At 37.4% G+C, this 16,188-nt stretch overlaps 1 protein-coding gene across 1 annotated transcript in view; it reads right to left on the reverse strand.

Annotated features, from left to right (window-relative positions):
* LOC129263303 (calcineurin-binding protein cabin-1-like) overlaps nucleotides 1–16,188 on the reverse strand; it is a 60,821-nt gene that overhangs the window by 3,776 nt on the left and 40,857 nt on the right. Inside the window, exons 33-43 of the mRNA XM_064101018.1 lie at nucleotides 15,719–15,833; nucleotides 14,776–14,937; nucleotides 12,958–13,161; nucleotides 11,526–11,615; nucleotides 10,791–10,957; nucleotides 9,294–9,469; nucleotides 8,495–8,737; nucleotides 5,612–7,833; nucleotides 3,990–4,150; nucleotides 2,596–2,724; nucleotides 1,754–1,985 (exon numbers count right to left, since the gene is read on the reverse strand). Of these exons, the coding sequence (XP_063957088.1) occupies nucleotides 1,754–1,985; nucleotides 2,596–2,724; nucleotides 3,990–4,150; nucleotides 5,612–7,833; nucleotides 8,495–8,737; nucleotides 9,294–9,469; nucleotides 10,791–10,957; nucleotides 11,526–11,615; nucleotides 12,958–13,161; nucleotides 14,776–14,937; nucleotides 15,719–15,833 (3,901 nt within the window). The remainder of the gene's footprint in view (nucleotides 1–1,753; nucleotides 1,986–2,595; nucleotides 2,725–3,989; nucleotides 4,151–5,611; nucleotides 7,834–8,494; nucleotides 8,738–9,293; nucleotides 9,470–10,790; nucleotides 10,958–11,525; nucleotides 11,616–12,957; nucleotides 13,162–14,775; nucleotides 14,938–15,718; nucleotides 15,834–16,188) is intronic.

A 16,188-nucleotide genomic window follows, 5' to 3' on the forward strand; every position in this document is an offset into this window, starting at 1 on the left:
CCATCCCCCACCTCCAACTCAATACTTAAGATCTTTGCATGGCACTTGTTAAGGTTTATATTGACTTGGTGTACAAGCAGATGATCTACTTCTCAGACAGTCTTAAAGGACAAGTCCACCCCAACAAAAAATTAATTTGAATAAAAACAGAAAAATCCAACAGGCATAACACTGAAAATTTCATCAAAATCGGATGTAAAATAAGAAAGTTATGGCATTTTAAAGTTTCGCTGAATTTCACAAAACAGTTATATGCATATCTTGGTTGGTATGCAAATGAGGAGACTGATGACATCATCCACTCACAATTTCTTTTGTATTTTTTATTTGATTTTTGATTTGATTTATTTTATTTCCACATTTCAAAACAAAAACAAAGAATATACAAGTATAATATTTTTTTTCTCGATATTACATAATTGGCAAATATTTTTTTAAAACATAATTAATAATGCACATAAATCATAAAATATCAACTGTACTGTGAAAATTATATCTATATATACATTTTCTTTAATTACTGAACATATATATATAGAAATGTGGGAGACCTCCATCTTAAGCTTGGAGCTTGAAAGTGATGGAGGCCTCGAAAGGAAAGGGGATAGAAAACCAGACTGTATAGTGCAATAAAATTTTATGATATGAAACATTCTAATTTTCTCCTCATTGTCGAGTGAAACAGTGATTCATTCCTCTCTGAACATGTGGAATTAGCATTGTTTAGTACTATATGATTCAGTCAAGTCGGTCCCTATGGTCAAATCTGTAAAAAATGAAATATTGTATAATTCAAACAATAAAAAAACAAAAGAAATAGTGAGTGATGGACATCATCGACTGACTCATTTGCATGTCAGCGAGTTGTGCATATCACTGTTTTGTGAAAAATAAGCGAAACTTTAAAATGCCATAACTTTCTTATTTTACATCCGATTTTGATGAAATTTTCAGTGTTATGCTAGTTTGATTTTTCTCTATTTATTCAAATCAACATTTTGCTGGGGTGGACTTGACCTTTAAGGCGACCGCACACCTTAAGATTGGTCTGCGACCCGATTTTGGAATAAAACCTAGTAGAATTAGATGCTAATATTGAGACATGGAATACCTTACTGTGTAATGTTCAAACTCACCGTACGAATTCCTATGTTCAAATCTGTGACTATGCTATCATCCTTCTTAGAATAAAAGCAAATTTAATATCTAGTCGTAATGACGTCATACATGTAGCAGTCGAACGATTGGCCATGATTTGAAACTAATTTTGCCCTTACTCCAAAATAAAGGCTTGCAATTGTTCAAAATGGTTATATTAGTATTCTTTCAATTAATTTTAACCTCAAATAAAATGATATGTTCAATTCACATTTTCAGAAAATGAGCAAAATGCGATTCGTTCCAAAATCGGATTGCGAACAGTCGTAAGGTGTGCGGTGGCCTTAATACCACATGGGATAAATCCAATTCTGCTAACTAAACTTAAGTTATATATATAAATAAATAATAACTAGACCATATTGTTAGTAGATGAACTGGTTGTAGACGAGAGTAGACCAGGTGGGATGAATGGGGGGGGGGGGGAAGGGGGTCTAGAGACCCCCATCCTAATCTCCTGTCTATGCGAGTGCCTAAGATTCAAGCAAGTGAGACCAAACCAAGTGGCAATTCTGATAAGGAACTGCCCTTCTATGAAACTATCAGTTAGTCAGAGTTAACAAGGGTTACAAAATAGAGATCAACGTTGACTCACCGGATCGCCTTTAAGCGCCTTGAAGGCAGTGGTCATCAGCTCCGAGGCATGAGACGCAAGGGCTGGCTGCTTCATTTGGGTATACTGGAAACAGCGATAAGACGAAAGCAGGAGTGAAAGGCATCGCTCGGCTGTCGCCGTCGGTACGACAAGCAGTGATTGGACGGTTTCCCGGTACGAGTCGAAAGCTTCCCGCGCCAGGAAAAGACGGTCTGCATCCCTGAGGTATTTCCTTCAATAAAAAGAAAATTAAATGAGAATGTTGGTCTTACTTCCCTCATGGCTAGTAGACAAATAGGCAAATCAATGGTAACTCATGGTCAAGTGGTTCTGACTATTGCCTTTTATTCAAAGGCTTCTGGATTCAAATCCCAGCATAAAAAATATGTGTACAACAATTAAAACAGGTCAATACATAGCTTTAAGCGCAATGCTACTAAATGGCGTCATATAGTAATGAACTACATGTAAGTCGTATTTCTATGATCAAATTGGTCTTATGAAGTGAGGCCATATCAATAAATTGTGATATGACTTCCCCTATCAAAATTTTCCCTATTTGTTTTTTGGAAGGGGGGGTGGGTGGGATAGATAATATTTACATTGGATGGCTTTATTTCATGGAATACCAGAAACATTCCACTCGTTGGGCACAATATTCCACAAATATTGGGCCTAACTCTTTGAATATCCATGGTATCCTATTCTGAGCCAGCCAATCTAATATAATCATCTAATAATTAATATTCTTCTCGCAGCATTCTTTTAAAAATTTGCTAAATATTTTTCTACTGGGGATGTTTACCAAATCACCAAATAGTAAGAAACACATTCCTACTTACTTGCCCTGTTCTGGAATGCGATAGAGTTTTGAGGTGACCTGTAGCAGGAGGATGTAGTCTTTCAATTCCCGTAGGATGTAGACCAGGAGAGCCACCGAGCGATACATGTGCCACGGGAAACTACCAGACCTAGTACACAACGTAAATGGAAAGGAAATAGAATTGAATGTGATAGAGTTTAATGGTGATCTGTAGGAGGAGGATGTAGTCTTTCAATTCTCGTAGGATGTAGACCTGAGGCCCGTCTTACAAAGAGTTGTGATTGATCCGATCAATCGCAACTATGGAAAGCCAGCAACATCAACAGCTAAAATACATGTTTGTTCAAAATATTTTCTAGAAATGACGTAAATTCATATATTCACTATTTTCTTGACAATTCAGTATGCTTCTCTTAGTTTTCCAAGGACATTGAGCAAATTTCCTTAAGAAAAATGTCCTCTGCAAACAAAGGCGAACACAACAAATTGTCAAGAAAACAATGAATTTATGTAATTAATGTCATATCTAGAAAACATTTCTAACAAACATGCATTTTAGACGTTGACGCTGCTGGCCATCCATAGTTGTGATTGATCGGATTAATCGCAACTCTTTGAAAGACAGGGCCCAGAAGAGCCACAGAGCGATACATGTGCCACGGGAAACTACCAAATGGAAAGGAATTAGTTGAAAGCAGTGTTTGGTATCAAGACATGACTCAAGTGACATGTAAATACATGTACCAGTGACTCCAGGATCCCATAACACAAAGGTTAGCAATTAGTTGTACGTTTGATTTTAACGACTAATTGTACATCGTAGTCGATAGAATCAATGGTTGAAAAATGTTATACGAAGATTGCTACGCTTTGTGTTACATTCCCCAGAAGTAACGTTATTCTGTGACTTATTCCTATTGACATTTGTCCAGTGAAGTGACTTGACTCAACCTCAACCCTAAGATGACTCGACTTGGACTAAAAATTGAGTGACTTGTTACGACCCTGGTTAAAGGGGCGTTTTATAAAACTTTGTCAGCTAAAAGATGTCACAACTGACTAGATTCAAGACTGGTGAATTGCTGAGAAGCACAGGTCTCTAACGGTTAAAATATTTGTTAAAGAATGACCATTGTTGATGCTGTAAATGTACATAAAATGGTACATAGTTCCCTACGTTAACCCAAATAAAAAGTTGAGTTAGATAATATAGAAAAATAAAACATAATATCGACATTTACATCGATGTCAGTAAAATAAGAAAGTTGTGACATTTTCACATATTTTCACTAAACATTGATATGTAAATTATTTCACATTTTATCAATACATTATGATACATAGTGTTTCATTCTGATGTGCAACTCAACACTTACTACTATCAATAAAAGTAGAATATGAGACCAGACTCACCGATCAATATCCTGTATAGGATTCCTCCAGATTCCCTGGAAGAGATTCTTGCTCTTGTGCTGCTCCGAGAAGAGGCCCGGTGCAACAATGTGATCCATAGGAATCTTTGGCGGATACCCACTGCTACTACCGATCAAGATGTCCTTACTCCAGGCTAAGTTCTTCAAAGTGAAAAATAAGAGGTAAATCTAAAAATGATAAAGAATTGGCTTTTGTTCTTGACTTTGTCTTGATTTCAGAAGAGGCAGACTATCAATTCATATTTCATTTCATTTTTCATTTCATTTATTTCCATTTTCAATTAAAAACAAACAATCATCAAATCACAAACAAGAAATATATACATATATATATCACATACAGAAAAACACCTATAAAAATGGAAATGGAAAGAAAGTGAGAGAAGGCTTTTTTACATACATATAAAAAATACATAACAAATTGCAATATGGTGGAAACACCAAAAGCCACGGAAGCTTATCGAGGGTATTCCCATACGATTAAAAAAACATATTAAACATATTTTCATGAAGAGATGTCAAAGCCAAGATAGAAAGAGAAAGAGTGAGAAGGAGAAAAGACTGTAAAGGAAATGAAAATGAGATTGCATAGTAAACAGGAGAGATTGACACCCTGTAGCATGTTTCTACAAAAATCTATTATCATTTTGCAGTATATATGCAAGCTGGATGAACACGCTGTCATTCCTCAGTTTCACTTAAAATTTGTAACTTCATCCAACTTTCAAAAGTAATACTAGTAGTTTGGCTATTACTTTAACCAACAATAATTATTTGCTTTATACTCTCTAACATGAATAATATGACTTTACTGTGATAACTTTAAATTTAGGCATTTTAGAAAATACGTTTTGCAATCTCTTTGGTATTAAATAAGCCAGTTCGTAGTTCCATTCTGCGCATGATCAGAAGATTCTGCGCATGATCAGAGAAAGTTCATTTGTACTTAAGTGGCATGGTGGTTTAAAATTTAATGAGATAAGCACCAACTTTGGTGTCTTGATTATTCATATATTCTTTTCAATTGTGTTTTTCATTTGCATCCACAAAGATTTCACTGCAGTTTGCCAAGTACGTTGTACAACATGCTATAATATGCATTCAAAGTAGAAATGCAACAAATACCTTCATTGAGTCTTCAATGGTGTGCTATTCTAGTCACCTGGTATAATTCAATTTCTTCATCCTGCTATGTAAGGCATGCATATGTTATATCCTGCTTTGAAATCTGCCTATCATAATGAAATAAATGAAAGGTCATTTGACCAAAATTGTCCCTGATGTAACTACAAACTGGTCTATTTAAAGCTACAGAAGAATTAACTTTTGGTTCAAAATCTAATATAATAATAATAACAATAGCCAATTTTTATATAGCGCTTTTCCCAGAATGGCTCAAAGCGCTTTACAGCATATTATTACCCCCGTCATTGGATTCATTTCAATCCCGCACGAAAAGTGCACAATTTCCACTCCCTGGGGAGCATTCATCGCAGCCTCATTATGGCGCTGGCAAATTCAAACATACAATATCTTTCGCATCCTACCGGGTACCCATTTAGCACCTGGGTCATGACTTATATGACTCATAAAAGAACCCACCTTATGTGTTGGAGCATAGGCATACAGGTAAGCCATTCTGTACGCTGCCTTGTAATGCTGAGGAAATCGCTGAAGACACAACCTCATGGCTCCAAGACAAGCATCAATCAATTGAAGATGCCTCTTCTTGGTCTTTTCATCAACCACGATCTCTCCTTCTCCCTTTCCTTGAGTATCCCCTTCCTTCTGTCCTTGAGACTGTACCATCTTTCCTTGAGTGTCTCTTGCTGTTTGTTGAGTTTCTTCTGTCTTTCCTTGAGTCCCCTCTTCTTGCTTTCGTTGAGTCTCTCCTGCCTTTTCTTGAGTCTCTCCTGTCTTTTCTTGAGTCTCTACTGTCTTTCCTTTAGTCTCTCCTGTATTTTCTTGAGAATCTCCTTCCATCTTTTCTTGAGTTTCTCCTGTATTTTCTTGAGAATCTCCTTCCATCTTTCCTTGAGTCTCTAATTGAGTCGTTCCATGAGGCTCTTCTTCCATCTTTTCTTGAATTTCTCCTGTATTTTCTTGAGAATCTCCTTCTTTCTTTCCTTGAGTCTCTCTTTCCGTCTTTCCTTCATGTTCTCTTTCCGTCTTAAATTGAGTATCTTCTCTCTTTCCAGGAGTCTCATTTGTCTTTCTTTGAGTTTCTCTTGTCTTTTCTTGAGTTTCTCCTGTCTTTTCTTGAGTCTCTCCTTCTTTCTTTCCTTGAATTTCTTCTGTCTTTTCTTGAATTTCCCCTTCTGGCCTTACTCGAGTCTCTCCCAGGGTCCTTTCACTGGTTTCCTCTTTGGTGACAGCATTATCTTCTGCTTTTTCCTTATCCTTTTCCTCCGAGGTTGCTCTTACATTGCTTCCAGGAGACTCTGTGGCAGGGATCTCTTTGCCTTGGACCCTGTCATCCATTTCTTGAATACTGGTGTCCATTGCTTCGTCAGCCTTTTCCTGTGGATTCATTTCACTCACTTCAGTCTTTATCTCCTTGTCTAGATCTTCATATCTTTGGCCTTTGCCATCTTCTGCCGAATTCTCCTGATCCATCTCCTCAGGATCACGTCCCTTTGCCTTACCACCTAGACTTGATTGAAGAGGAAGGACATTCTCACTGTCTCCTCCTTCCTGTGAAAGGCCATCATCTACCTTGGGACTTGCTTGACCTTTTCTCTCTACTTCACTTTCACCCAATTTCTGTTCCAAAACTTTTTTCTCGTCACTGCTTTCACTTTGGACATCGCTAATTCTTGGTGCATCATACACTGCAACATTGTCTTTTGCTCCAACATCTGTGCAGTCCGCTTCCTCTGTCTCTGCAACTCCTATAGGCTCTGCCCCTTTCTCAGGACAAGGTAGGTCTGAAAGGTCTTCTCTTTCAATACCTTGGGAACCTAGCTCTGCAGTCTCCCCTTCCTTCTCATCAACAGCAAGGATCATTGGCTCGTTTTCATTATCATTCAACCCTTGCTCTTCCTGATGCTCCTTTCCTTTGTGTTCCATCTGGGATACATGTGCTTCAGTCTCCATCTCCTCAGAAGCTACTGCAGTCCCTCCTGGGAGAAGTTTATTCGCATCACCGCTCAGTTTTTGCCCCTCTTGCTGTGGAATCAATCCTTCTGCTTCCTTGTCTTTGCTATTTCCTACTTCAATAACTTCCATTTCGTCAGATTCACAAACGCTCTCTTTGTCGACCTCCCCATCTCCTTTCCCAGATCCTATCCTATCCCTTGACAGCAATGTTTTCTTTTCCTCATCAACCACACTGTCCTCCAAAGTCCTCTCAAGTGCTTCTTCTGCTTCCTCCTGATGTCCTCTACGTTGTTCCATAGATTCTTCAGCTTCAATCTTTTGGACAGCTCCTGGCTCATCCACCTCCATACGAACTTCAGCTGGTCCATCAGTCTTTTCCTTCTCACCTTTGCTTGTTTCTTCTTCTGTGGAAGTAGGAGCAGGTTCCTCTGCATCTGCTGCACCTAGACCAACAGCTTGTCCTGCAGTATTAGGATTAACATCATCTGGGAAACTAACAGCCATAGATGACTCCAGTTCAGTCCTCTGCTCATCAAGTTTCTCGGTCAGGTCCTGCCTTCCATCAGTCAAAGTGGAAGGATCACTGTCAAGATCTTCACCCTGTCCAGCTGCAGGTTGCCCTTCTGGACTTGACTTTGAGATGACTATGTCAGGGACCTCTTGCTTGGTGTCTGTAGGTGCAGTCGCAGTGATGTCCTCAGGGGTTGTTCTACTTTCAGGTTGATCTGTGGAAGGGTCATGAAAGAGGCAACATGATAATGATGAAAGAGGAACAACATGTCGACGCCTTTAAAGGAACTTTCAACCACGATCATAACTGTGTCCCTTGAATTATAATATCTCTCCATACACAACAACCTGCTGATGCCTAGGTGCACCATGGGTGTATCATCGTCAAATGCAAAATGAATATTATCTGACCTCACACTTTAGTGTACAGTGTTCCTGGTATTTACTTGGGGACATAATCGTGTCTTGATAAACATATTGTTGTGTATATCTGTAGAATGCTGCTAGTTTTGCTTTCATCACAGTGCAGTATTTAAAAGAACATAACCACGGTAGCTGCAAGAGTTTTAATCAATTCTAAAGCACTGTTATGTGCGTCTACTATCTTATGTATTTATGCATTTTCTCCGGCCTTTCGACAAGAGGGCTCTTGAATTGTCAGTGCACGGAGCAGTGGGAGGACACTGGAGCCCCAATAGGCAGAGGTGGCAATTGTAAAAAAAAAAGCTAGAAATGTATTCAAAGAGATCTGTTTGTGACAAAAGCAATGAAAAGTCCTGGATGGAATGTTCGCTCAAGAAGTCTACACTATCGTAATCATTTACATAATTCTGAATCACATGGAAAGGCTTTAATCAAGCAACCTACAATACCTACCTTGTACGGGCTGGTTAGCAGGAGAATCTCCCCTGGTCGTTTCCTCTTCCGCTCCAGGTTTCCCTTCTCCTATCCCAACAACAGAGGGTGTACTATCGGGCGTCGTTGGGACCGCCTGGGACTCTGCCACAGACAGGGCACGACGGGCAGGGACGGGGCGTAGCGTGATGGCGCTACGTTGGGCATGGAGGAAGGACGACATGCTCTCGTCACCTGAGAAGATGTCACTCTCAGAAGCGGTATCTATAAGGGAGTAACAAAAATTCATCATGGGCATTTGCAAAAAAATAAAAGTGTGACCCCCAATTTCTCTCCATTTTCATGTACTGATCAAGAAATGAAAATTTGAGAGTATTACAACTTCTATGAAAAAAAAAAAGAACAGCGAAACATCATTTTAGGATGGTCCCATACAATGGAGTTGGATGCTTAATGGAATTGCCCTTGTAACAATATTGAGCTTTTATAGTGCTCAAGACGGACAATTTCTCCAAAGACTTTAGATATATGTATTTACCCTAAAAAATTTACTAAATTAATGTCTAAAAAGAGGGGGAGGGGTGCAGATTCAGCCCTACCCCAGGCAGGATATTGCCCGTTTGGTCCTTAATTGTTCAGATTTTTATACTTTAGAATGTTCATATCAAATTCTATCAAAATCCTTTGAAAAAAATCAGATCGTAATGGATCATGCATTAGCTTAAATAAAGCAATAGGGGGGGGGGCAACAAACAAAATCCATGAAAAAACAAGAGAAATTGAGAAAAAAACTTCAATATTCTGAGAAGACAAAGAATACCTGTGGTCGGATCCTCTTGGCTGCTGACCCTAGATCTGCGGTATTTCTCATGAAGATAGTCATGATCCTGGGGCGTGGCAACATAGATGGGGCTGCCACGCCTCTTAGGGGCAAGGCTCGGGGGCGTGTCAGGCTTGGAAGGGCGTATCCTCGATTCCTGTTCAGTATCTGTTGATCTGAAGGGGGAAATGGCGAATAAGAAACAATAGAAAACCAGTAATATTCTGCGCAATCAGATTTTTAATTGAAATACTTCTGCACTGTAAAAAAACCCTGCCAGTCCTTTAGAAGTCCACCTGAAAATTTGTGTGTATAGCATATGTATATAATTGTCATATACAGTACTGTAATGGTTTCATTGAAACTGGCCTACATGTATATACTACTTGTTAGTGTTGATCCCTTGTTAGATTTGAATGTTTAGAGGTAAATTAGTTTATAGAAATTGTCAAATAAAATTGCTTGACTGATCCTTTTGTTTTAAGAAAGATTTTGCAGTAAAAATGCTCCTGAAACCAAAAGGATCAGTCAAGCTATTTGACAGTTTCTGTGAACTAATTTCCCCTTAAACCATTCTTATGATACAAAATCAACACTAACAAATTATATTTGGCCAGCTTTTAATGAAACTGTCACATTTTTTTGTTACAGTTATTACATGTACTATACTATACACAACACTCAGGTGGTCTTAAACTTTTGCAAATGATGGTAATTTCCAAGTCCTTGAGAAGTGACTCAAGATAAATATCAGTTGTGGCAACGATCTCAAAATGAGTTTGAACAGAATCCAATAAAATTACCACCCAAGAGTTTGTGTGTATCAATAAAAAAATATGTGCCAAATGGCTGTGGAAAAAAATGTAATTGCTGAAAAATTAGCAAAATAAGCACAGAATTCCATAATATGTCGGCTATTTTTCCAAAAAATAATAATATACTATCCCACATGTGCCTTTTTGTGCATAGTGATCATTAGACTAATCCGTTTTTATCTAAGATTTCATGATTTCACAAAGATGAGTTGACTTCAATGTACCAGAACTAGATCTATGATAATATGGTGGTAATTAATCTTGATTTTAAAGACTTTCTAAAGAAATAATTGTTTGCTGCAACTACTATCTTTTACCATTAATAGTACATGATTTGTGCTAATAATAATAATAATAATAATTAGGCATTTATATAGCGCCATCTATCTAGAAATATTTTATTCCGAGGCGCGTTGTTATTATTATTACCCCGGCTTTAGCTCGAGCCGCCTTTCAGCGCTCATGCATTCAAGGAATTAATCCTGCCTGGTACCCATTCACCTCACCTGGGTCGAGTGCAGCACAACGTGGATAAATTTCTTGCTAAAGGAAATTACGACATAGCTGGGATTCGAACCCACGACCCTCTGTTTCAAAGTCAGAAGACTTATCCACTGGGCCACAATGCTCCACATATGCTATACAAGAACTACACATTATTAATATTATCAGAGTATCTTACGGTTCACTACTAGTCTCCCTCTTCTTCTCCTCTGCTCTCACAAAATGAAGCTGGGCTGCTTCTTGAACGAGGCCCTCTAGTGTCCCGTACTCGTCCAACTTGATCTTTGTACCTGGCAGCGAGCACTGGACAAGCTTCAAGATGGCCGAATGGATCCTGAAGTACATCTAATTGAATCAAATGAAATAGGAAATATATTTGGGATGGCTCAGAATGGGAGACCAGAAATATTCAACAAGATAGATAATTTTGCACAAATCACAGATGAGTGCAATATTGTCCTGTCGAGTGGAAAATGAAAGAAAGATGCTTTATTCAACAAGTTGAATAGAAAATCTCTTTCTTTCACTGAATGTGAAATGTCACACCATTTCAAAAATAAGAATATTCCCTATTCATGTTAGCAACGTAGCGAAAATATGAACAATAATACATTTTTTCCTACGTTAATCTATGAAAATAAGAATCATTAAAGCGAAAAGCAAAATCCCTGAAACGCGCATCTGACCTGAAGCAGCAATGCGCATTTAGCCAGTAAACCCTATGCACATTGCACCTGCATTTACTATGCGCAATGCATTGAATCCAAAATTTCATAGTGACATGACCTTGTTCCCGACTGTGCAACGGTACATTATGGACAGTACATTTTGGACGGTACGTGTGCAATGGTACAAGTTTTTATTATTCATCCTCCCATTTGCTCGCGTACATGTATAATGAGAAATGTCTTACCTCAAGAGCTTCTAACGAGAAATCTGTTGGGTTGTGGTAGGGTATCTTCTTTGGGTATCTTGCTTCATTCTCATGAAGATGATGACTAGCCTGCATAGATTAGATCAATTCAATGCAATGCAATTCAATTCAATTCAATTCAATGCAATGCAATTCAATTCAATGCAATGCAATGCAATGCAATTCAATTCAATTCAATTCAATTCAATGCAATTCAACGCAATTCAATGTAATTCAACGCAATTCAATGCAATTCAATGCAATTCAATGCAATTCAATGCAATTCAATGCAATTCAATGCAATTCAATTCAATGCAATTCAATGCAATGCAATTCAATGCAATGCAATGCAATTCAATGCAATTCAATTCAATTCAAAGCAATGCAATGCAATTCAATGCAATTCAATTTATTTTAATTTAATTCAATTCAATGCAATTCAAAATAATTCAATTCAGGTTTATTGCAAAAAAATGATTGGCAGTCCCTGACTGAACTGTACATGTTTACACAATGCCAATATGTAAAATAATTAAAATCATTGAGATTAACAATAAATATACAAATAAAATAATATATGTGCAATTAAAAATAGACTTAAAAGGGATAAAATGATAGATAGCTTAATATTGCACATTTTAGGCACACAAATTACAAACTCATTTACCATGGTATTTGTTTAATAATCTTTTCAGACTTGGAAGAGCACTATTATCAAATCTTTTGTTTTTACATTTAATCTCCTTATATGAATTATCTATATGTCGTACATTAGATTAGATTGATAGCATTTATTCCATTAATCATAAAAAAAAACAAGATACAAGTGAACATACATTACATAGAAAAATCGTAAAATAATGCAATATTGATAAAATCTGGAAAAAATTGAAAAAGAGTACATATGAATGAATGAGGAGGGAACTAGAAAGGCATAGCTTTAATAGTGCTACCACCTTTACAAAAACTGGAAACTGAAAATCTGACATTGTGAAATGTATGATGTAATTAGATTCTGTATACCAGATTTAATCATTGGGCATACTTACATAAGGGGGGAAGTGCAAATTTTATATTCATTTCATTTCCAGGAAGACAATAGGTAAGATTGATACAATGATAATGATTCATACAATATGAGAGATGTAATATCATAATAGTATGAGAGCACATGAAACAGAAAATGAATTGAACTTCTTTGTCTTTGACATAATTACCTCATAAACTGGTCAAAGAAAAATATAGAAATGCAGTCGAAACATTAATGATAATGATGATGATAATAATACTAATAATGATAATAGTTATATTATTATACAATTATTATACAGAAGGGGGGGGGGTGTTATTATGAACCAGTAAAAAAAGATAGGATAAAACACCAAAAAATCATTTTTGACTGGATGAATGAAATGAATTGATATCACTTTACCTTGAGATAATGTTGCAAGCTCTCTTCCATCAGAAGTCGCTTCTCGGCGACCTTGCCCAACATATAATGAACGAGCCATTCCTCGTCGCCTTCTCCCTCGCACATCGAGGCTTGCTTGAAGCAGTGTTCCGCTTCCTCCAGCATTTCCCCTTGTTTCACACTCAACAAGGCGACGTCTTCGTCGCTGACCTTCAGCTGGTCTTTCTGTAAACATTAAAGGTAAAAGAAAGTAGGTAAAGGAAATAATTACGTCATGAGATAAACCTTCAAAATCAAGGTTAAATGCGACCATATTATCAAAGATCTAGTTCTGGTACATTAAAGGAAACCAAAACCCAAGAAGAGAAGTAATTTTATTGGAAAGAGTAAAATGAGAGGAACAATTAAAAAAAAGTTTCATCAAAATCGGTTATGAAATAAGCAAGTTATGGGAGTTTGAAAACTCTTGTTGTCATTTCTATGGGCATCCTCAAATTGGCAAACGTGCTTCAAATTGGCTGATTTTGTGGACAACTCTCCATTTGTTTTGTACGCAAATTTTCAGATTTTTCTCATTATCTTTCAAATTGCATCTTGCCTCCTTCTGAGCACAACATATGTCATGGGAAAATATAATCCACACCATATATGTCAAGGTCAGGAGGAGACAATGTGAAATATGTAAAATAGAGGGGAAAATCTGAAAATATATGTATAAAACAAATGGAGAGTTGTCCACAAAATCAGCCATTTTGAAGCACGTTTGCCAATTTGAGGATCCACATAGTAAGTACAACAAGACTTTTTAATTGTCCATAACTTGCTTATTTCATAACCGATTTTGATGAAACTTTTTTTTAATTGTTCCTCTCATTTTACTCTTTCCAATAAGATTGCTTCTCTTCTTGAGTTTTGGTTTCCTTTAATATAAATTTATCTTGGTAAAATCATGAAATCTTAGCTTAAAACCGCTCATTCTGATGAGCAGTAACACAAAAAGGCATATGTGGGACAGTGTATTTATATTAATTGGAAAAATGCCCAACATAATGTATTGTGGAATTCCGTGCTTATTTTGCTCATTTCTCAGCAAGGACGCTTTTTTTTTCCAGAGCCATTTGGCACATATTATTTATTTTTACATACAAACACTTGGGTGATGATTTAATTAGATTCTGTTTGAACTCGTTTTGAGATCGTTTCTACAACTGATCATTAACAAACACACAAAATTATTGATAAGTCAAAATTAATTCCTTGGTTTGACCCACTGCAATATAATACTGTCATTACATGTATTTCATGTTTGATGTTTTTAACCAGTTGTACTGCTATGAATGTAAACCTGTAAATTGTATACAATTCAGCCTTTTGGCTGCAAAGTGCAATATCAATAGACCCTTTTCAATTCAAATCAAATCAATTCAAGGACTTTCAGTTGTTTATAAACAATAACACACAAATAGTAGATTAGTCAAAATTCTGGCAAACAAAAGGTGTTTTAGGGGCATAATTCCTTGGTTTCACAAATGAAAAGTATACAGTGATGCTCAAAAGTTAGTGAACCACGCCAGAAAATGAACATTATTATTTAAAGTGTTCAAGTTCTGCCATGTTTTAGATATTTAATTCAACTATTGTTAAGTCAGGTGATAAAATATTTCATTCAATAAAGTTTGTTATTTTGGGCTCGCCGAATATTGTAGTGTTGCTGCATGAAGGAGTGAATTTCTTGGTGCGGTTACCTAACTATTGAGCACAACTGTAATAGCATATGCATCTTTATAGGAACCAAACTCAATCCAGTACCACACCAAAAGAAATATTTCTAAATCGTACCTGTTTAATTTGTCTGGACGCGTGTGAATGAAGGATATATGCGTAAGAACCGTATTCAATCCAGAGCGAATAGTTGGTAGCGTCAATCTCCAGTGCTCGCTTAAAACATCGCAACGCAGCGACGCCATGTTTGAAGATCGGTCCATCGCTCTTGGCATCTGTCTAGTATCAAAGAAGAAAAAGCAGACAAGAATAGTTCTTCATAAAATTATAAAAACCAAAAGGACATGAATCGTTAAGCATATTTGTGCTTAAAGGCTTGGTCCCACTGCACTTACGGATGCAGAGAGGATGTAAAACGGAAAAAAATATATTGCTATCATTTGGAAAACATTATGTATCTGTTGTGTACTCTTTGCATACATGTTTCATACGCTCTAAATCCATCGAGCATCCGTCCACTGATTTCATTTTTTGCCCATTTTGTCCATTGTCTGGAGCGGATGAATACGGATGGAGCCACCCCGAAATTTTGCTTGTCTGCTGTATCCGTTATGAATACATTTTGTGTCCGTCGGCCAGTGGGACCAGGCCTTTACATAAAAACCTCACTCTAAAGTTGACATTTATGTACGGGGTACATACACAAGAACAGACAAAGCGTACCAACATAGACGTTGCTTAATTTTTTCCAACAAGTGATTCTGAAAGCATACACAGTAGCTTCCATGTCCAATATCAAAATCGAGAGTGTGAAAACCATGATTACTCTCACATAGTCTAAATGTAAGATGTGTTGCACACGCGTCAACAGGTTTACCACATCACAAACCGACTTCTTCGGGCCATGTGCATCCAATGCGATTTTAAACATTTTCAAAGATGTGTCACTGACTTATTTGCTGTAAGCCAATCAGATGCAAGGATTTCAGTAGCATATAAAATCAGTCTTTACAAATCACAGACAAAGATCTTCATGACACTTCCCTAGATGAACACTTACCGAGTTATTGAGTTTGAGGTCAAGCCGCCCGACCCGAGCTAGAGCCATACCAGCCCAGCTATCTAACCGGTCTGGCGATACGCACAGGTCATGTAGGTAGAACTTGATAGCTTTCCTGAAATGAAGAAAGAAGATTGCCATCAGAAATGAAATCATAGATTCGGTGGATTCAAAATACCGTGCGCCACCTATCGGTTGTGGTGGACAGGCCCAAATTCGCAATGCCTCGTGGGGAAAAGGCGACATCTGCAGAGCGCACTAGTGCCTGTATGTGATTAAGCTGTGCTGGCTGAAGAGGCTTGGCATGGCCGGCTGATTATCAGGGTCCAGGAGGTGGGAGAGAAATTTGCCGCATATTTCTTTGGAAATTTAGACCTTTTTGGGTGAATTCTTCGTCTGCTTTTGCCATATGGTTTTCATACTTGAAGCATCACCCTCACATTACAGTACTAGCACTGTGCGCTGCCTGC

The sequence above is a fragment of the Lytechinus pictus genome, chromosome 6 (genome assembly GCF_037042905.1).
Source record: "Lytechinus pictus isolate F3 Inbred chromosome 6, Lp3.0, whole genome shotgun sequence".
In the NCBI taxonomy this organism is placed as follows: Eukaryota; Metazoa; Echinodermata; class Echinoidea; order Temnopleuroida; family Toxopneustidae; genus Lytechinus; species Lytechinus pictus.